The 22,938-nt window shown below is 42.5% G+C and overlaps 2 protein-coding genes across 2 annotated transcripts in view; both read right to left on the bottom strand.

Annotated features, from left to right (window-relative positions):
* The window catches only part of Tll2 (tolloid like 2), a 122,940-nt gene extending 119,907 nt beyond the window's left edge, over window positions 1-3,033 (bottom strand). The window contains exon 1 of the mRNA XM_052186069.1: window positions 2,645-3,033. Coding sequence (XP_052042029.1) covers window positions 2,645-2,813 — 169 coding nt within the window. The 5' untranslated portion in view covers window positions 2,814-3,033. The remainder of the gene's footprint in view (window positions 1-2,644) is intronic.
* A 6,408-nt stretch (window positions 3,034-9,441) lies between these two features.
* The window catches only part of Tm9sf3 (transmembrane 9 superfamily member 3), a 58,061-nt gene continuing 44,564 nt past the window's right edge, over window positions 9,442-22,938 (bottom strand). Inside the window, exons 10-15 of the mRNA XM_052186057.1 lie at window positions 21,058-21,197; window positions 18,670-18,738; window positions 14,351-14,497; window positions 13,504-13,587; window positions 13,308-13,384; window positions 9,442-11,094 (exon numbers count right to left, since the gene is read on the bottom strand). Of these exons, the coding sequence (XP_052042017.1) occupies window positions 11,027-11,094; window positions 13,308-13,384; window positions 13,504-13,587; window positions 14,351-14,497; window positions 18,670-18,738; window positions 21,058-21,197 (585 nt within the window). The 3' untranslated portion in view covers window positions 9,442-11,026. The remainder of the gene's footprint in view (window positions 11,095-13,307; window positions 13,385-13,503; window positions 13,588-14,350; window positions 14,498-18,669; window positions 18,739-21,057; window positions 21,198-22,938) is intronic.

The following is a 22,938-nucleotide window of genomic DNA, read 5'->3' as shown; positions in this document are numbered from 1 at the left end:
TAGGCCATACATCAAGAGGGGAGTTTCTTGGTTAGAAAGACGTCATAATGGGTGAAGGCACCTGCTGCCAAGCCCTGTCACCTGAGTTCCATCCCAGAACCACACAGAAGGGGAGAACCAATTTCTGAAAGGTGTCCTCTGATCTCCACACGTACCCCACCCGAACATAAAATACATGAAAAAAATGTAATTTAAAAATGTTTAAGTGAGAAGCTCCCCCACCCCAGATCTGTCAGTTTAGAGCCCAAACAAATTCAGTATGTCCATTTTATAGGGGGAAAACCATGGCCTGGAGCACACAGAACTTGTCCACTGATGGGGGTGGGGGGAGAGCCAGGATGCTCCCTTCTGCATTATGGATGCATAGTGGAATGGAGACCCACATGGGGAAGGTACAGGTGGGAAATGGTTTATAGGTGAAGCTCTGAAGCAGGGGCCAGGAGCTGGCCTTCTGACCAGAGCTTCCAAGGAGTTGGAGTTTCTCTGGGATAGAAGCCCTTTCTGGAGGTAAGCTTTAAACATGCAACCAGGAAGTGCAGCTCCCCCTAGTGGGGAAGCTGTCTTTCCACTAAAGTGCCTCTTGCTTTCGGGCCTTCTGTGAGGGTGCTCCCTGCACCTTCCTACAGAAGTCGGGGGAGGGGAGGAGGGTCGGCTGCCTGAGGTGCGCTCTTGCTGCAGGCCTCCCTTACCACTGCTCTCTTCTGGCTGCCCTTAGCACCAGGTTAGTCCAGGGGGAGGCCGGGGTAGGAGTGGGGGCTGCAAGGCTCCGAGGATGGCTGCAGAGGATGTTCTGAAGCAGCTGGACCCCACTCCGGCTTCTTCTTTCCATCCAGTCTACCAACAGTCAGAGCAGCCGCGTCTTTGTTCCCAACATTCTCTGAGATCCCTGGACAGCCAATAGGCAAACTCGCCTCGGGGCTGTCCCTGGAGGCTTAGCCCAGGTGGGCACCCGCAGTCAGATCTGCATCGTTCCCTCTGGATCTGCAGCATCTAGATTAGCATCCCACATACACGAGGCACCCAGAGCGTTCCTCAAACCCACCTCCCTCCTGCCCCACGGGCCCCTCTGCCTCCCAGAGGATCTGCAGGTGTTTATCTCTCACTTATTTCAAGCTTAGGTGCTCTGCTTTTAGGATCAGGCCGCCATTCCAACCATGCTCACACCTTCCTGGATGGACATCCTGGTCAGGCCATGGTGCCTTCCTTTATCCGGAAACCACTTTTTTTCTATTTCCCGGAAGTCACCCTTTCGATTTCCCACCGAGGGCCTCATATACAGGTGGATTCTTCAGGCCTCTTTCCTGTGGTTAAGACCAGGTCCCCCACACCCGGCTTGACCGTCAACAGACACAGGCCCCTCTGGTCTCAAGAACTCCTGAGGCCTTCCCTGGAAGCTCATCTTCTCCAGACAACATGCACAGTGAAGGACTCCAGCCTATGCACTTGTGCCACCACAGCTATGGTAAAAATAATGCCAACACCCTAATTGATTCCAATGGCAAGAAATTCCCACACAAGCCCTACTATTTATCTTCCAATTAAGAGCTGAGGAACCTGAAGCTGGGAGAGGTCTCTATGAACTGAGGGAATGAAATGCATTGGCCCAGACCTGGTGGGCCACCACTGTGCCCAGAGGGACCACACCGACTGCCTCAAGTATCCTCAAGGCCTCTCTCTCTTGCCCCCTAGCCCTTATTTTTGCCCACCGGAAGTGAATCAGGTTGGCCAATGGACAAAGGAAAACACTACTAGCGGGCTCCTCGCCACCATCCAGGAGCAGCCTCAGGTGGTCTGAGTCCTGCACCTCCGTGGGTCCCAGCTAGTAACTGCTCCTGACTTTGGATATGCCTGGGTCCTTGGGGGGTCGGTAGCTGGAGGGAAGCAGGCCCTATAGCTGGGGCAAAGGTTTGTGCTCAAAGCCCAGGGAGCCCGGTGCAGTCCTGGGGCACAGCTTCCTGGTGGAATTAGAGCACCTGCTGACTTCCATCTCGGTAGGTCTGGTGCTGAGGAGACTATGTGGGTAAGGGTGGGGTGGGGGAAGGCTAGAGCAATTCAAGTCATGGGCGAGTGTTCTCCCTAGGGGACTCTTCCTTCTGCCTCCTGTGAAGTTTTTCTGTCTTCTAATCTCTTCCCAAGAGTAACTACAGATCTTGGAAAACTTCGCGGGAAACTTCCAACTGCTATGAACTCCGACGAAGCCAGCTAGTTATTGGAGCCTGGAGCGCCGCGCCCAGCCAGGCTCGACTCCTGCAGTGTCTGGAGGTAGCGGGAGTGTATGTGTGTGTGTGTGTGTGTGTGTGTGTGTGTGTGTGTGTGTATGGGGGGCGGGGGGGACTAGAGGCTGACAGGCGACCTGAGCACATGGTGCCCCACACAGGCTTTGCTTGTCACATCCGCCAGGATTCCCTATGGGACCGCTCCTGCGGCCGCCACCCGATGTGCATTGCTAACCTGGGACCAGGATGTCCTCCTGGACTTGGAGGAGTATTTAAGCAGTTTCCCCGCAGACACTGGCCACCCCCTCCCGCGGGAGCCCGGGACGTGTCACGGAGCGGAGTGGCCTGCCTTGCCCACCACTCATTTGCATTTCAAAGGCAAACTTCTGCCCGACTTGTCCGGAGACTTGGACAGCGGTGGTACCTACCAGCTTTGCAGGGGTCATGGTAATGCAGCTGCTGCTCCGTGCCCTCCTCGCCTTCCAAGGCTCCGTAGTCCAAGGCGACATTCGAGTGGTCCCCAGGCACTTCAGCACCGCTGAGCAGAGGTAGCAGCAATAGAAGCACCAGGGTGCCGAGAGCCGCCGCCTGGGGCATAGCGGTAAAGGGTCTGCGGGGCCCGAGGGACTTAACGTGCACAGAAAGCTCGGATCCAGAAAGACACCACGTACAGGGTCGGTTATGGTGGCTGCTGCTTGGCTGCCAAGCCCCGGTAGGGTACCAAGCAAGCCCAGTAAGGCGTTCCCGTCTGGCCTGGACACCCGGGAAGCCGCCGCTCAACACGACTTGCCCAGAGGCCAAGGCTGCGGTGGCTGCGATTGTGTTGGCGGCAGCAGCGGTAGGAACAGTGGCCGCTCCGCCCCTCTCCACCAGGGCTGGACCACACGCCCTCTCCAAGGGCCCCGGACAGCCAATCACTTATGCGCCCTAGGCGAGGCCCCTCCTCTTCCCTGCACCTCGGTAACTTCGGAAGAACCCAAGCAAGCTGACAAGTGTTGGGCTCCCCCGGGGCGCGCGCCCACCTGGCCGAAGACAATCTTGTTTTGACACCGTTGTGCGGGCAACACTGCTTCGCGCCCTATCTCGTTCTAGTAACTCATTTCACAACTCCCAGATGCACGCGTGGCAGGACGCAGGAGGGCCAGCAGCTTGGGGTGAGCAGTCCTGTACACCTCGCTGTCAACTGCCAACTTGGTGCTTTCGAAATTCGCTTCTCTGCAGAATGCAGTGTGTCTCACATGCCTCAGCAAAGGGGGAAAATGAGGAACTGGATTCTCTTCACTCTTTCAACAGCCCCACCCCCACCCCGTCCCACCAGCACAGGTGCATGCTGCAGCTCCCACCAAACCCAAAGTTGTGGGTGGGACTCATAAGGAAGGCTAAGGATGATCTTATCCTTCAGTAAAACCGTCCCAGTCTGGGATGCTTTTGGTAGTCAAGACTCACAAATGTAACAATGCTGTTTTTTAAAGTTATTGTTATACCAAGCAAGCCTTGCCGTTAGTTTGATAAAATAAAAACGAGTGGTTCTTTAAATCTGGTTATTTTTGTGCCAGTGAAAAACATGTACCCAAGTTATTTAGGGGGATAATCAGACATTATTTGAAACCCGCTTATGTGATGCGCCTTCCATGTAAAAACTCCCAGAACGGATCCACTTTGACATCCACATATTACTGCAAGGATCTTCAAAGATCTTTTTATACAAGTAAATTGCCCTAATCAAGCATTATAGCACATCAATGTGCTTTCTCTTTGGGGCTTGTTACCACATGGTTTCATAGCTGCTAAATGACAAAGCAGTCCAAAGCTTGGCTTTTGAACCAGGCTCCAAATGTCTCACACTATCATCACCTGCCTATCTATTAACTAGAACAATTCCTTCAAACCAGGACATGTAGTGATTAACAAAAGAATGCTACATGAAGAATTTTATTTTGTTCTGAGTCGCACATAGGAATTGATGGCCAACCCTGTCTGAGGCTGTCTTCAAATGACACACAAGTTATAGCCAGGTTAGGCAAGAGCTGCTAGAACTGGCAGGTGAGAGGACGGGGCCTGAGAGGAAGAGCTGGCACCAAATGGCAAGGAAGGCCAAGTGGCCACTAAAATAGCCCATAGGTGTAGGAGGTGGGGCAGCATTCTGCCTGACTGCCGGAAGGAGTCAAACCCAACGCCAGAGTTCACGATAGTGAACCCCAGTGAAGGTCACCACCTGTCAGTAGATAAGTCCACAAAAACCGACATCTAAAGGGCTAACAAACTTCTGTGACACTTCCAGGCTTCCAGATGGCCCTATGAAAACAGCCAATTGGCTTCCTCATTAACAGAGAATTCTGGAAAACAGACATTAGAGGCTGGTCTTAGGCCTGAACAGAAGCTGGGGCTTTTATTGCCCCTAATGGCCACCTGGCGGGTTAGCCGCCAGTCTTTTCGCCAATTCCCTTTATCCAAATATTTTGAAGACCCATGCTGGTAGCTATGCAAGCTGCTCAGCTATGTGTGAGGCTTGTTCCGATGTTTCTCTGGCTGCTGACCAATTAGGTTAAGCAGCAAATGTTGGGACTGTCATGAAGTTCAGATGGGAATGACTACAGAGGAATGTCCAATACTTGATCACTTCTACAGTTCCATTACACCATCACACACATTAGTCTCATAGCAAGCTAATATGGATTTAAACTTTTCCCGTCTTTTTGAGACAGGGTTTCTATGCAGCTCTGGCTGTCCTGAATCATGCTGTGTATACCAGCAGGCCTCGATTCAGAGATCCTCCTGCCTCTGCTTCCCAAGTGCTGGAGTAAAAGTGCATAACACGCTCACTTTCCTCTTTTGAGACAGGCTCTTTCGAAGGTGACCTCAAACTTGTGATCATCCTCCGGTCTCAGTTTCTAAGTGGTGGGATTGTAGGCCTGCATCATCATATACTGCACAAATAAACTAAGTGTATTTCAAATCTAAATCCAGGGTTGGTTGGAGAGATGGCTCATCAGTCAAGAGCACTGGTTGCTCTCCCAAAGGACGTTGGTTTAATGCCCAGCTCCACTGCCATCGGGAACTACAGTCCTCTTTTGGCCTCCGTGGGCACCAGGCACATGTAAATAGTACAGGCATACATGTAGGCAAAACACATACATACAAAATGAAAATCTGAATCTCGTGGGAAAAGTGGAGGTCACTTCAGAATGGGCTTTCTGACCGCAGGCTGTTCTACTCAGCACTACTTCCTGTGCTGATGTGTGTTACTTCCGTCTTCGGCCCTTAGAAAACCCCTAAGCGGTCTTTTTAAGTCTATGCCCTGTCCATCTTGTCACAACTTCATTCCTTTGCTCAGAACCCTTCAAATCTACAGTTAATCTCCTTTCCACCTTCCCTACCTAGGCCAACTTCCCATTCTCGTCTTCACCTCCAGGACAGGTAATGAACCTTGGAGTAACAGTATTCTTCTGGCTCATTCCTTCGTTTACACTACTGAGGTGACGCGCTGAGTTCTCTGAAGAAGGTATTTAATTACTGTTAAAACTGTCATGTCTCTAAGACCATGTAAGCTCAGCGTGGCGTCCTAAGCCCTCCACCACTCAAAGCTTCCTTTAGCCTTACATATCCTGGACTCTTAATGACTCTCAAGGTCTACGCTTGCTGCCTCCAACCCTACAACCATCCTAACAGGGTCTTGCCTTTCCACTTTTGACTTTTCTGAGAACACTTGGGTGGCCACGGACCTGCATCCTCATTACACAGCCACGTCTAAGGAGCTTACGTTCTTCAGATCTGCCCTACTAAAGCTGACTTCAGTTGACCTGACTAAACTAACCTGTATCAACATTATCTCTGTAGACTCTACTTTCCCAGAACTTCAAGGTTAGTCCTGTAGTAACAATGCGTCACTGTGGACTAACAAATATCAGCCAGTTACAATGCCCCCACAAGTCTCTTAAAAAAAAAAAAAACTTGAAAAATCCTGTTCATAGCAAACTTTGAAAGTGAAAAATCAGTTAAAACAAATATTTCAAGTAATATACAGATCCCTCTTGGCTGAATATAGACCATAGACCTCTGTTTATTATAAATTAAGCCAAGTAGTTCACTTTACTCTGAAATCAAGAGGCTGGGTGTATAACAGACTTCCTTCTGTGGCATAGAAGCAGATAAGATCAGAAGTCAGCCAAATCTACACTAAGCAACCTATATGGCTGACAGTGGTTCAAAACTTATCTATAAAGAGAAGTCAAAAGAATAGGGAAAGGAACAGTGTTTAAAAAGAAATCTTATCACTATACCATTCTTTCCACTTTCCTGTATATTGTTTTTTCAAAATACAAAAGAGTCAGACATGGAAATTAAGCCTGAAACATTAAACCCTTCCTTTCAGGAGTCAGCAGCCCCCGTTATGCCCGCTACTTCTGCAGTGGGATCAGGGCAGGGCCATGTCCTAGAGTTCTGTGTGCACTGCTCTACAGTGCCTGAGTTCTCACATACACCACATCAGTCTTCAACATAACCTTAGGTCTTATCTGATCCCTGACAACTACTGAGTCCTGAGTTACTAACTGTGGGATCCTGGCAGGCAGGCTGATGATGACAAGTTATCTTACCCCTCAAGCCTCAGTTTACTTGTTTCACAAAGGAAAGAAAGCAAGCAACCAAGGGAAGTACATTTAATTTTTTTATTACTTTTTTTTTTAAAAAAAAATCAAACTTTAGATAAATTAACAGACTAGATTAGAACCTCAATTTTATCTGATACATCATATGAGGGATTTCTATTACTGAAAAGCCAACTGGAATACAGCCTACACAAACTCAAGAGTGTATACAAAATGGAAGTGGTATGGGCAAACACCATGTGTCCCCACCTGCTGACTGTCCATGGAGGTTTGTAGGTTCAAGGTGAGCACAGACGAGAAGCCCAAATGAGACTGTTTTTACAGGAAAACCTGCTGTTTTTCAGAGACCCTCTTTCCTCCTGACGTTGAGCTCCTACTTACAGCACTCAGACACGTTCAAACGACCTAGGCTGATGAGGGGATGATCATAAACTGCAGCTTGTCTGGTCCACCAGAACTTCAGCCTCTGAAATACCTTTACCTTTGCACACTGCACACATGGCTCCAGGAGGAACATTAAACGAGGAAACCTCCCGGCATGCTCATCCGCACCGTAAGGCATGCAGAACATCCGCAGGTGTGTGCCTCTCTTCTGTTCTACCCTTCCTGCAAATCTAGTCTAGCCTTCAGTACACTTTCAAACCATCCTATGATCTTGTTAACACCTTCACTGCTAATATACAGCATGACTACAGAATTTTACATGATAGAAACATGAACGTCTGTGCTTCTGCACATCACTATTCCTACCACATGTTCAGTGCGAGAGAATGAAGCACTAAAACTGTTCACATCTGAACTTAAAACCCAAATGGAATGCAGTGTGCAGGCTTCTACAAAAGGCTTTGCCCCTAGAATTCATGTATAGAAGCCCTTCGGTATGTAGCTATTCCTAAACAAATTACACTAATATACTTTTTCCTTTTTATATTTGTAAAAATTCAGTAAGTTTAAAAATAACATCTGCAAGACATTTGGCATAAAGTGATTAGTAAACATTTAGGAAACAAATGCTATATCAAAATGAGCACAACTTGTGGATAAACCCTTAAATCAAGTGACTTTTAGAAGAACTGGAATTTGCAGCAACTACCTTCAGAAAGAGGGCCACCCATCGTCAGTGGAAACACGCAAGCATACCAGCCGTGAAGTATACATAGCAAATACAATGATTCTAAGGGCGTGGGCTTTCCCACAAACCACTGTGGTTCAGGAGCCTACACCATGCACTAGCACACTCTAGCATCTCTCTAGCCAGCTCCCTACTGCTTTTTCCTACTTTTGTACTTGGGAGACTAGTATAAGGATGTCAGTTTCTAACGTAGTTAATTTTCAGGAAGCATGCTTAAAGTACGTTCTTAGTTTTTAATAGTATTCAAACTATCCGCTGACAAACTGAGCAGATATTAGTAAACTAAATACAGCATTAATGGAGTACAAAAGTCTTCTAATTAATATAAGTAATATTGTTTGAACTCTTCTACTGAGAACTAGTGAGGGCAAAGCCACCTGGGACCTACATCTTTTTCAAGATGTACATTTATGTCAGTCACCTCTGTGTGAAATTATAAACCAGTCAATACAAGTCATTTTATAAAGGATCTTTCAAGATAATTTATATCCATTTTAATGCTCTTAATACATTTAAAAATTATTTTTCACTGCACACTTCAAAGACTTCCAGAGCTCAACCTAGCAGGACAAATAGATGCACCTGAAACCGCCATGTTCTCTGAAATGCATATACCTTACCTGCATCTAAAATGATTATGAGAAACATTTTATTAAGACAAAAGTTTGCTGTCCAATTTATATATACTCTATTAGACAGAAAAAGTGTTGGTTCATTTTTAGAGATAGAATGTCATCTAGTGCAGGACAGTCCTGACACCCAGTAGCTGAGGGTAAACGCTGCCCTTCACGCTAGGATTGCGAACGTGCCCTGTCCCACCAGTTTACAGTATGGTGGATGACCCTGTGCTTTGTGTAAGCTAGGCAAGCACTGAGCTACACCCCAGCATGCAGACTAAGTGTTCTTACATTAGAAATACTTCATGTTTAAAAGTTACATGGAATAAACAGTGCCCTTTAGTTTAAGATCATAGGGGCAGGCAAGAAAGAGAAGAATTGGTAGGTGACACTGAACAAGATGCTGGGTTAAAGATGACCGAGCACAGCTCTAGTCACATTGCTCGTAGCTCACTGAAGGTTAAGAATCCAAACCCCACACCCTGAAGATGCCACATGCCTAGTATAAGACATGGAGTCTATCTGTTTATAAAAGTAACTCATGTAACCCCGAATGCATGAGTTTCACACTGAGGTTTAACATAGATGACCTGGGTCTTTCTAAAACCACCAATACACAGTTCAGTTTTGGGAATCTGCAGAGCAAACTACTAAGTCAGAAATTCAATGACTCTTGGAAAACTTCACAATATAGGCAGATCCTGAAAATATATGTGCAAATTAAAATAAATTTTTTTGCAATTAGTGCAGCCTTCACTTATCAGTCGCTGAGTGAGCGAGCACTGCGGCCCCTCTACTTCACGGCAATCCAATGAATGCTTAGCCATGCACGTCACAATGTCAGAGAAAGGAAATACTGTATAACTGCATGTAGTCAAACATTCAGATGTGTTTTTTTTTATTTTTTATTTTCCTTGAAACAGAGTCTTCCGGAGTAGCACAGGAGCAACAACTCACTCTCTAGTTCTCAAATTCAGTACAACCTTCCATCTTGGCTTCCCTGGTGCTATGATTATAGGCATAAACTATCATCCCTGGCTCTGAGTTTGGGGAAATTTAATGAGTGTCCTTTGTATTTGAAAAGTATGCTTTATATTTTATTTTTTTAAACTGGAATTCTACAATATGGCCTTTTGATCAGGTATCTTTAAATTATAAACACATCTACTGTCACAAAACAATTTGGTCAGGAAATTTTATTTGAACATTCTAAAGCAATAATGCTTTAGATGTTACTTAAATGTCCCAGACAGGATTAACAAAATTAAATGTTTCTAAATTACAAATTTAGCTCCAGTAGGAGTTTCATAAAAGAAGAAAACAAGCCCCTCCCAAAAGAAGTATGACACACACATTTTGAAGAAACCCCAATGTTTCATGCAATGGTAGGCAAGATGTGAAAGGCCACCCAAACCCATACGTTTCTACACCAGTCATCATCCCAAAAAAGTCCTCCAGTCAATCTGTACATCCAAATGCATCCAGGAACCTACACCTACACGACATTATTAATGTTATATACATTTATTGCCCCCCTTGTTTTTTTAATAATTTCTTATGTAAAGCCTTCATTGAAACCCAAAAAAAAAAAAGATGTAAGACTAACTTGGGGGAAGGGAGGGGAAGATAATCACTTTAGACATTCAGTTAAAATGTAAATTATCTAAATCTCCAAATGTTTAATAAAAACAAGTATCTTCTCCATTTAACACTTTGCTTGCTAACTGTACAGTAAATTTTATTATAGAGAGTACATCTCTATTTTCATACTGTATCTTCTTTGGATGGAATTGAGAAAGCTGGTTAATTTTAAGATAAATAAATGAGGTTGATCCAACTAAGATTAAGATGACAGCAGATATATTCCATGCAGAATTTAATAGTTTTTAATTTTGTTTATAAAAAAAAAGATGCAGTTGAATGGAGGGACGACCAAAACAGGTCAAAAAAGAACCCAGGTTCAATATATAAAAATGTCCCACAACACATCAACAATGGCAGTAAAAATAAGAGAAAAAGTAATCTTTCTGGAACATCATTTTTCAGTAACATAGAAACACCAAGTGCCAGGAAGATTTCTACTTATGGAATTTTAGCATCCAAGTTTCCCTCTAGTTATTTTATTGGAACAAATGCTTTAAATAAACTATTTGTCCTCTTCACTGAAGAGAGCTGGTCTATTTCATCTTTAATGAGCTAGTTTGGGAAAGATTAGCCATGTACTGTAGTAATGCCTACTGCATAAAATCCAAGCATCTGCTGTGAACAGTTGGAGAAAGCAGTCAGTAAGAACCTAGGATCAATGGAAATAGATGTTGTTGAAGCCATCCACAAAAGAGACCCACAAAGTACCCAGTGTTGAGCCCAAATCTCTTCTTGCGATTATTCTTTTCTGTGCAAGTTCCACCCTCATGAAAGAGAAACTGATCCGAAGTTCCAGGTTGCTTCAGATATCTAGTCAATTTTCACATTAGTATAGATTTTTCGAACAAAGGCACTTGTTCCCATGTAACCGATTGCTCCTGCAAAATAATAATAATTAATAATAATAATAATAATAATAAACAATAACAACAACAACAAATTTTGAAACAAATACAATGGAACCAGGGTCTACCACTTACAAATACTAAAATATTCTGTTCTAGAGAGTTCTACTCTTTTTTCAAGGTCAAGTCTTTATGTTGGCATTCCAAAGTAATGTTTCTCTGAATTTCTTAAATGGTATCATTTGCTTTAAAAGCATGTTAGAGCCAACCTACCCCGTTATTTAGAATCAAATCATACTTACTATTAGTATTGTCAGTAGCTGTGGATTAACATCTCACAAAGGAAAGAGTAACTTGAAAATGACAAATGCAGCCCATTAAAGCAATGCTACTTTTTGGGGGGAGGGGCTGGGGTTGGGGAGGGACACAGTCTTGCTATGTAGCCCTGAGTGTCCTTGAATTGTGGAACCTTCTGCCTCAGCCTTGTAGGTGCTGGTATTAGAAGTGTGAATGTCCACGCATGGCAATGTCAACACACACATCCCAAGTCATACAGAGCGTAAGAAGTAACAAGGGAAGCTCTGGGGACTGAGAGAAGCAAGAGCCAGAAGTGTTGAAGCTCTAGAAGGTACTTTCTCGTGTCTCCTTTCTATGTAAGTTATGAAAGCTGTACAAAGGATTACAGACTTCAGGGAATAAACAAAAGAGATAGGTAAGTGGCTGAGGAGTTTTAAACTGCTCATTTCAAACAATGAATCTTAAGTCAGGTTCAAAATTTCAGAAAGCATTTTGCTAATAAAATATTTACCTTCTGTGTCTAAAAGCACCAAGTACATGAAAGTTACTTAATCATTATTTGTTGACTAAGTGAGTGGCAGAGAAATGAATGAACAGACCAAGTAGTCTTTTTAGACAAACACTTGGGGGTATTTTTGTTCTGCTTTTTAAACTTGGGCCTTTGGATAGGTGATCAACAACCATTCTTCACTGGATTTATTCTTTAAAATCTTTAAATTAGTTGGGCGGTGGTGGTGCACGTCTTTAATCCCAGCACTTGGGAGGCAGAGGCAGGTGGATTTCTGAGTTTGAGGCCAGACTGGTCTACAGAGTGAGTTCCAGGACAGCCAGGGCTACACAGAGAAACCCTGTCTCAGAAAATAATTTTTTTCATTAATTTTCTATGAATTAATAGTCCACCTACACACAATTTAACTCATCACCCTTCTAACTATACTAGAGATTGAATCCAAGGATCTCTGCATGTTAGACAAGCAGTCTGAGCTGCACCTACAACCATGAACCAATCTGTATTCACCAAACTGGCAAATCTCAAGGTAACAAAACAGATTGGTTTTCTTTATAAAGGAATCTCTGCTAATAAACAGAAAAACAGTAAGAGTTACAATATTATAATCACCAATGAAGGTAGGCAGTTAACTGTCAATGGCTTCCAACTTTACATACATCTCATGCTTCCAATAAAAATCTACAAGCATCTGCTGCAGCATTCTTGGATAAGCACTGAGTACAAGAGGCTTATATAGCTTGAGCTACTATTTTATAGGAAGTATACAATGGAAAACACCTGCGGGACACAATCAGCCAAATCCACTGTGGAAAACTGAACAGGAATGCTGCACCCACTGCCAGTGGCCTGTGCTGCCTTCCAGAAACTGTATTTTCAGCAACAGTCTGAGAAATTTCTGAACAGAGATCATTCAGGCTGCACCTGCTGACACTGCAACCCTTTCCAATGACCACACGCTGTGAAATGCCCATGTTAAAGTGAGCACGTGCCACATTCTGTAACCCTGCTACTCAGGAGGCTGAGGCAAGAGGATGGGGTGGGACCTGAAGTTTAAGTCTGAGCAACACAGAAAAACACAGTATCCAAACAAGACAATTCCCAGTATAAATGAGAAACTGATCATCGTAATTCTGTGCTATGTAGTGTAGCATCATTAGGATGGACACAAAAATTGAAATTAATCAGCTTGCAGACCAGATTTTAAGGGAGTCAAAAAGTATAAGGCAAACTTCTGAATTCATTTTGGTGTTCACAACAAAGCAAAAAAAAAAAAACAGAATTCCTTAGCTTTTATTTAATTATTATTGGGTGAGCCATGTGGGCCACAGCACATGGAGGTCAAAGGACAATTCTTTGGAGTCAGTTCTCTGGTTCCAGCTTTGTATTGGGTTCCAGTGATGAAACTCAGGCTTGATGAGCTTGAACAGAAAATACTTACCACACATTATCCCCAAGGCTGTGCTAAATACCGCCATATATCCAAAGTAAAATGATGTTTGAAATAAGCCATACATCCTGCAATACAATAAAATAATATTCAACACTTAGATTTTTCTTTCACTCTGAGGCTTTACACTGTTTTAAAGGACAGGTATAGTTTCCTGGGTAAGACATGACAGAAAAACTCAACTTACTTTGTTTTGAAAAAATAGTAGTAAAAGGAATACATGTAAACATAGATTGCAGTTGACGCAGCAGAGAGAAAACTTGTCCATTGCCTGCAATAAAAACCGAAGTTAAAACAAATTATACTTCTGGAATGAATGGCACTCAAAATTATAAGGCAAAGGATTTTACAAAACTATCCTTTATAATTCTGCATGCTTAAAAACAAATACTTGCACCTGATGTTTAAATATTAACAGAGAAGAGCCTGGGAACTAGGAGTCCCTGATCTGGTCAGGTTCTCGTTTGTGTTCTCTGAGTGGCTTTAAATACTCCAGTTCCCTTTTGAGACTGAAGTTTAGAGCGGAAAGATGTTTCCTCCAAACTCAAGGTAGATCTCTCTGCAGAAATACCTCAAACAGGACAAACAGTTTTGACTAACACTATTTTCCCATAAACTTCTCACCGTATTTACAGCCAGTATGCTAATATCTTAAAATAGGTTTGCCTCTAAACCGTGTCAAGCTGAGGAGAGGACTGGGCAGAACGGTGCTGCTGAGAGAACGGAGGGCCTGGGCATGGCAGTGCACACCTGCAGTCCTCGCCCCGGGAGGCAAATGAGATGGATGAATGAAAAACAAGAGTGAAGGGATACTGGCTGGGTGTGGTGACATACACACACCTTTAATCCTGGGACCTGGGAGGCAGAGGCAGGTAGATATCTTTGAGTTTGAGGACAGCCTGGTCTATATAGCAAGTTCCAGGATAGCCAGAGCTATATAATAAAGAAATCCTGTCTCAAAGACCAAAAAAAAAAAATAAAATAAAAAAAAAAAAAAAAAAAAGCTGAGCGCTCCAGCCGCACCGAGCACTTACCACCTATAGTCCTCTGCGTTCAGCAGGAAGTATGTGCACACAATGGTCACACAGACAGTCACAATGCACAGGATGACCAGCACCAGCATCATGAAGCCATAAACATAGTAGATCTTGTATGCCCAGAAGGATGTGAAGATGAAGTACCTACGGAGGCAAGGAGGGCATCGTGAAGCTCGCCTGCCCTCGCCACTTGTCCTCGTGCTCACCTGTCCTCGTGCTCACTATCCTCGTGCTCACGTGTCCTCGTGCTCACTATCCTCGTGCTCACGTGTCCTCGTGCTCACGTGTCCTCGTGCTCACCTGTCCTCGTGCTCACCTGTCCTCGTGCTCACTATCCTTGTGCTCACTATCCTTGTGCTCATGTGTCCGTCACTTCAAGCTCATTCTCATCCTTCCCAGTAATTCCCAGACACTTTTTCTTAACTCGTTTATTAAATATTAAAAATTTTTTAAAGAGCAAACTCTTTTTAAAAAGGTATTTATCTCTGAGAAAAATGACCCAATTAGCAGCTTAAAGAAGTTAAAATGTGAAGAAGAAAGAGCAGCCCCATCTACATTTGTAAAATAAAAGTCAATTCCTTCATTTTTCCATTTCTTAAGACACAACACTACTCAAGTAACATATTTCACATTTTATTAAACAGAAAAACAAGTGATAAACTAAGAATATACAAAATTAGTAAAGGAAACAAACACCCTAGGAAGCCAAAGTCTGATAGAGACTGGCACTGTCTTCAGAGGAGAGTGACAAGAAAGAGCAGTATTTTTTTTCATTAAGAAGAAAAAAAAAATCTCTTTAAAATCCATTGCTCAAACAGCCTTAATTCAGAAAAGGGTCCTTTAGTTCTTGTTTTAAAAATTCTGTTTTGTAATCCATTTATTCAATCACATATCCTTTCAAAAACTATCTACAGATCCCTTGCTACATATAAAGGGATGATATGGGAAAGTTTGAAGGAGAGGGAAATCATGTAATTATATACAATCTCAAAAAATAAAATAAAAATATTTATTTTATTTACCTATTTTGAAAGCAAGTGAGCAGTAAAGATCCACACTGTAAGGGAAACATCACTACTGTCTAGGAGATTTACTCCCTGGTAAAAAACCCCAGTAACCAGCCAACCATGGCCTCTCTGATGCCTGTAGTATACTCCCAGCTGAGAGGCAACAAAAGACACCTATCTATTCGTGTGTGTACACCTACCTATGCGTTGTGCTGCTTACACTCTGTCACCTTCATACACGCTGGAATAAGCTGGGGAGAGTGCCTCCATCAGATGGCTTGTGGGCAAGCCTTTGGGGCATTTTCTGGTTGATGTGAGAAGGCCCAAACCATGCAGGCAGTGCTACCCAGGGGCAGGTGGTGTTGGTTGTACATGGCAGCAGGCTGAACAAGCGACTAGAGCAAGGCAGTGAGCAGGATTCAGTTTCTGCCTCCAGGTTCCGGCCCTGATTTTCGCTGGATTGTGATTCAGGGGTGTATGTCAGATAAACTCATCTCCCCAAGCTGGCATTTATCAGCAAAACAAAGCAAACTAAGGCATAAACTAGTACCAGGAGGAAGCACACTGCTCCAACAGACCTGTGTTGTTATGGGCGAACCCTGAAAGGAGCCTGGAACTTTGGGCTGAAAAGCCATTGAGCGAGTGTTCAGGGTTTTAATGGGTTGTTGTGGGAACTTGAAAATAATGCTAAGAAAGGCACAGATGATCGAGACCTGGCTTAGGAAGTTTCAGAGGAAGTTTTAAGAATCCCTCAAATACTCTATTGGGCTTTTTCTGTGTGTACTTTGAATTAAGAATCTGTGCTTTCTGGTCAACTGGTGCTTAAGAATCAGCTGTGGTTAATAGGAGACATGAACCACTCAAGTGAAACCTTTGCTTTACTGAACAATTGGTGCTGGTTAATTACGAAGGGACCAGCATCACTAAAGTGAAATCATCTGGGGTATGTCCTTGCTGTCAGCACAAATGGTTGTGGTCCAGAGAGGCCAAAGATGCATCTCGCTGCACCTCTAACTGGCAGCTGAACCTGGTGACATGACTCTCCCGAACAGTACTGCTCTGGTGGCATGAAAGCTCAGGACTGGAGAGGTCATGGAGAGAAGTGGAGGCCTAGCACAGTCAGAGGCCAGGGGAGGCCTCAATGTTGGTGCGGCCATAGCATAAGCAGTGCTGTGTGGTAGAGCCATTTTGGAACCTACAAGCTGCGTGTTCTGTGGGTGGCGGAGGCAGAGGAGTGGGACTATCCGAGCACTCTGGAGCCCAGAATGCTGTGAGTGAGCCGCAGATGCTCGACACTGATCGCTTTGTACTGTTCAGAGTCTGGTTTTGGTTTGAATTGTGACTGTGCCCTGGTTCTTCTCCCTTAGAGTAGCAAAGTAACTTTTGGCTTTAGAAGAGTATACAATTTGACATTTTGGACTTTTAAAGAATTCTTAGATATTTAAAGTGTTGAAAATATTAAACACTATAGGACTTTTAAAGTTAAGTTTTATATTTTGTGACTAATATGAGATCTTGGGGATAAAAAAGGAAAATTATGATTAAATAGTGATGTATTTGTGCCAAACTGATAATGATTCAATTGTGCTGGTTAGATTTTTGTGTTTTAGTTTTTTGTTTTTGTCAGCTTGACACCAGATAGGATAGGATAATCTGAGGAGATTGAGAAAATGCCTTTATCAGATTGGTTTGTAAGCAAGCCTTTGGGGACTGGTTTAAGGAGGCCGGAACACTGTGGCACTGCCACCCCTGGGTAGGTGGAGTTGGACTGTATAGGAGAACAGGCTGGGCAAGCTGTAAGCAGGATTCTTCTGTGATGTTTCAGCTCCTGCTTCCAGGTTCCCACTGTTCTCTTTATAACATACTGTGACCTAGACTCTAACCCTGTGAGCTAAGTAAAATTATTTCTTTACAAGAGCTGGCAACCTCAGTATTTTATTATAGTGGTGCAAAACTGAATTCAGAGGGACCACTTTATCTGATGATTCCATACCAATCTAACATACTCTAATACTTTATTTTAAACTCCAGATTTTATTCCCCTCCCAGTGAACCCTCCCTCTGACTGTTCCACATCCCATCCCCTGCCCCCTGTCTCCACGAGGATGTCCCCACCCCCACCCCAGTAGACATCTAAACTCCCTGGGGCCTCCAGTTTCTTGAGGGTTAGGTGCATCTTCTCTGACTAAAGCCAGACCTAGCAGTGGTGACAAGGAAGCCACACATATACAATAGAAAAAAAGAAAGCATCTTCAACAAATGGTGATGGTCTAACTGGCTGTTGATATGCAGAAAAATGAAAATAGACCCGTATTTGTCACCTTGCACAAAGCTCAAGTCCAAGTGGATCAAGGACCTCATCATAAAACCTGATACACTGAATCTAACAGAAGAGTAGGCAGGAAAGAGCCTTGAACTCATTGGCACAGGGGGAAATTTCCTAAACAGAACTCCAGTGGCTCATGCTCTAAGATCAAGAATTGATAAATGGGACCTCATAAAAAAGCTCCTATAAGGAAAAAGACATAGCCAATAAGCCAAATCGGCAACCTACAGATTGGGAAAAAAAAATCTTTACTAACCCCACATCTGATAGTGGGCTAATATCCAAGAAGCTAACCACCAAAAAAACCAAACAACCCAATCACCTAAAGAAATGTTCAAAGTCCTTAGTGATCAGAGAAATATAAATCAAAACAACCCTGAGATTCCATCTCACACTGGCCAGAATGGCTAAGATCAAACCTTCAGGTGACAGCACATGTTGACTAGGATGTGGAGAAAAAGGAACACTCCTCCATTGCTGGTAGGATTGCAAACTGGTACAACCACTCTGGAAATCAGTCTAGAGGTTCCTCAGAAAATTGGAAATTGATCTACCTGAAGACCGAGCAATACCACTCTTGGGAATATACCCAAAAGATGCCCCACCATGACACAGGGGCACATGTTCCACTATGTTCATAGCAGCCTTGTTTATGATAGCCAGAAGCTGGAAACTGCCCAGATGTCCCACGACAGAAGAATGGATACAGAAAATGTGGTTCATTTACACAATGGAATACTACTCAGCTGTTAAGAATGAGGACATCCTGAGTTTTGCAGGCAAATGGATAGAACTAGAAAATATCTGATAGGTAATCAGACCCAAAAGAACATGCATGGTATGTGGTATGTACTCACTAATAAGTGGATGTTAGGCAAAAAAAAAAAAAAAAAAAAAAAGCTGAATATCTAACATACTCTAGTTCTTAAATTCTTGTCATAACTAAATCTTTCAAAAAACAAAAACATTATCACAAAACTTACATTTCAATAAAGATTGATCCAAAAGGTAAAATTCCTCCTAAGCAAACAATAACTGCAGGCTCCATAAACCTGGAAAATATTAAAATTAAAAGTACATTTCTAGCATGATTTTCATAATATGTACAAATTCCAGTTAAGAGGTGATACTTAATACTTTAAAAATCATGTCAATGTATAAAGACAAATCAATACAAAGAAAAGCCAAAATCCAAACAGGCATATAACTGTGAATGAGACTTCAAACTAGTCATCTACTCTCTCCAGTATTAAAGCCTGACTGAAGTATCTGAAGAAGACATACTGTCTCTACTGGCAGAACAAGAAACACATTAAATATTTAGTCCCAGTTTCCCAGCTATAGTAACTTCTGAGAACTCTATAAGCATTTACTTACAGAAAGTAAAAGGGGGGGAGGGGAAAAAAGAAAGTCCCAAGGTCCCGATCTGAAACAAGTTCTCATAAATGGCCTTGCCAGTTCTTTACCCACCTTCTTCTTGGCTCTAATTCCTTTCCAACAAATTAAATGATGGTCAATTCTGATTTATGAGGACAAAGAAAGACTAAGAAATAAAATCCCAATTCCATCCCTCTAGCTACCATTCCTGAGTGAAGTCATCGAGTCTCTACCTGGAATGAGGCTTTAACTCCATGCTCTCCAGCATGGACAGTTCTCAAGCCTTCCCTGTGTTTTCAGAAAGACTCTACTCCTTCCCCATCAGTATGACTTTCCTCTATGGCAGAACTTATTACACTGTATTGTAACTCTGCTGACTTACATCAGATGTCAATCATTAGCCTGCTGAGCAGCAGATGCTATTTGTCTAGGTATTTCCAAAACCTAGAACAACATCTGGACAAGCAAAAAGATACTTCTTTCTTTGTTACCTCTGGGGCAAGCAAACTTACAAAACAAAAGAATAACAAAAACAATCTCAAAATGAGAACATACAGACTAAAAGACAGAGAGAAAAAACAAACTTATTATCATCTTCCTTGTTTTTATAGAAAGCCAAGGTTAAAAGAAAAAAAAAGGTTAAAAAAAGAAAGCTAGGTTAAAAGTGATTTAACCTAGGTAAGCATCCAATAAAAAGCCAGACCTAGTACTCAGAGTTTTGTTCCCATGTGATTAAAAACCAACAAGAACATGAATCCACAGCCGAGCCTTCCTATACCTCCAAGGGTTGCTTCGCCTGTCCCTAACCTACTTCCGAAAGACCTCCTGCGCGTGCTGACCGGGTTTCTCCGTTTACCTTCTCTTCCCAGCATGAGCACAAGGGTATTAATGGGACCTAGGGATCTAATACTGACTTAGGGAAAAGGAGTTTAAAACCTTAATTCAAAACTCTTCAATTCAAAGTTTCTTAAAGTCACCAATATAACAAAAACAAGCACATAGTGACTCCTAAAACTGGACTCTGGGTCATAAAACTTAATGTGCACCTTGTAAAAATTTCAGCGAGAGTGAAAGGTTTGTGAACATTCAATGACCAAAACATAATTCAGAATCAAACATGAACCCAAGGTGTTTCTGGCAGGGTTCACCCATGCTGCACCATGGGACTTGGCTGACCCTTGGTCCTTAATACTTGAATGTGTATACTTGATGCCATATAACTCTGACCAGTGCTATCTGCAACACAGCTCAGATAACAGTCTACTGTTTCACAAACTGCAATGTTTACTACTCCTACAAGGTTTCCTGCTTAAAGAAACATAATACTTTAATTATGGAAAACAAAGACTTTTAATATTTTCCCTATTATTGTTTTTAGCATAGAAGTATCAAATTAGTATATCTTTGGATTGTTTTGTCTTCAAATATTTAACTACAACTGATTTCAATCTTATTTAATCTCTCAATTGATAGACTTATATGGGAATAAATAGGTCAATGTTTAAAATAAAATATCTGGAATGAAAAGATTATAAACTAGTAGTTGGCAGATTGTTCAACAGTTGAGAGAGTTTCAGATTTTGCTGATATGTATGGCTTATGTTCTAACTACTGCTCTGTCAACTCTGATGTTGGAGAATAAAAGAAGTCATAGGTAATATGTGAAGACTGGGTACTTTATTTACAAAAATTGGTAAAGGTCACATTTAACCTACAGGCTTAAAGAGCTGTTGAAACTTTACTTCCCACCCACCTCTACACACTATTTATCAAAAATTTGACATGTGAATCGTATCAATATTCAGATGGCAAAATAAGGGTATAATTAATTATACCTTTACAATGAGGGCTGATGGGAAAATGAAAATGAACACATTTGTAAACTTACACAGTTATCTGCATAAACACAAGCTGCTTCTAAAGTTACATGCACACAACAGCCTTAAGAACTCATACACTGTGACACAATCAAATAAGCTTTAGCATCTGTTTACCATTTTTTCTCCGGGATGGGACGAGGCACGGCATTGACACGACAAGGGAAGTTGGGCTGACCTGACAGATTGCGACCCAGTATTGTACCAACGAGATTTAGAGGAAGGATAACAAAGAAACAGATGCAACAAACAGCCACCTGTAAATTAAATAAAAATGTGTGTGGTTACTCAGAGAACAAAACCACTAATAAAAACAAGTAAGAGAGACACCTGAAAACTCAACTGCCCTTTGATCACAGAGAAAATGTTAACTTCTAGTAAGGGCAAAACAATACAAGGAATGCACCACTGGAAACAGGAGAAAATGTTCCTGCAGAACTGACAAGGGCTGAACTCTTTCTTTCCCTCCTTCAGCCCCCACTGCACCTACTCTCCTAGACTGCCCCTGACAGAGAACCTCTCAGATCTCTCCCTGTAAACTTTCGTGTTGTTGACATGTCTACTCCTTATCTTTCATTATTATACTTTACTGAGCTCCTAATATGCACAAGGAGTTCCCCAAGTCTAAGGTGAAGAACATTGAGAGGTGAGGCTAACTTTCCATAAGCACACAGCTAGTACATGCCAGCCCAAAATTTAAATTCAGATTTGTTTGGCTCAGGGTACTTTTCTCTTCTACAATACCTTAGAATGCAAACAAAAACATGTGTGTGTGTGTGTTTACTATAATAAAGTAATCCAAATTATTACTCTGCCCATTCAAAGTTTAAAATTATAGGAAAGGCCACAGTTATGAAAATGCTTACTTTGTGGTGTTTCTAAAGGACACAGACAGACTTTACTCTGGAGAGTATCTGGGTAAGACATCTCCATAATGGAGCAGTAAAGCAGAACTGATTTTATCTCTAAAATCTCCATTCTACAGTTGGAGATTCTAATGTATAGGAATGCTGAGTGGAAACTGAAGAAACTGATGAAGTACAAGATGGAACAACAGAGAGGGCGCCACAGTCAGGAACGTACTTGTCTTAGTTGTTAGGACATAAGTTCATGCTAACATAACAAAGATGTGAGATGTGAAAAATAAACAAGCGTTTTAGGATTTTTAAATACTGTATTATGAGTTAAGCGTGGCATATTATGAGGGTGGCAAATTCAGGCCGTGTGCTGCTGAGTCTCTTCTTAGTTACTGTCAGATCATATGCTTCAACACAGTGGTTCCCAACCTGTAGCTTATGACCATCAGAAAACAAATATTTGCAATGATATTGGGAACTAAGTCACCATTCAATAGCAAAGTTACGGTTATGGAAGTAGCAACAAAAATAATTGTATGGCTGGAGGTCACAACATGAGGAACTGTATTACAGGGTCACGGCATTAAGAAAGTTGAGAACCACTGCTTAATACATTATAATAAAGAGTTCTGCATCTTCCTTTACTATAACATTAATTTCAAATAAGAAAGAGAAACTGAAGGGAATGTTCCTATGTGGGATCTATGGCCAAAAAGGATGTTTATAACCCCACCAACAGAACCTCACTGATGAAGTATAGGACCTCTGCAGGCATTTGAGCTGGAACTCTATAAACTCTCGGCTACCTCCTCAGCCCATGAAAACAGTTGGCTTTTTTACATGTCCCAAAGTCTAACAATATAGATTCAAACACATGCTACAGAAAATATTAACAAACAGAGATCTTAGCCAGAATGAGTCGTTTCCATGCAAACATCAGAATCAAGTTCCTCCTATTTTTGTGTCTACATTTGAACTTCTGGCAAGTACCACAGACTAAGGTAAGTGAAATGCTACACTGGTTTGTGGGTCTACCTCTCTCCTCATTCAAGCATGCACACATTTGCTCACTAAAATATACACAAGCAATGACACTAGTACGATATTTGTGTGCTACATGCAGTTTACAACAGATGTATAC

This window comes from Apodemus sylvaticus, chromosome 1, assembly GCF_947179515.1.
Source record: "Apodemus sylvaticus chromosome 1, mApoSyl1.1, whole genome shotgun sequence".
Lineage (NCBI taxonomy): Eukaryota > Metazoa > Chordata > Mammalia > Rodentia > Muridae > Apodemus > Apodemus sylvaticus.
The sequence above is the reverse complement of the archived record's forward strand: the minus strand, read 5'-3'. Positions and strand labels throughout refer to the sequence as shown.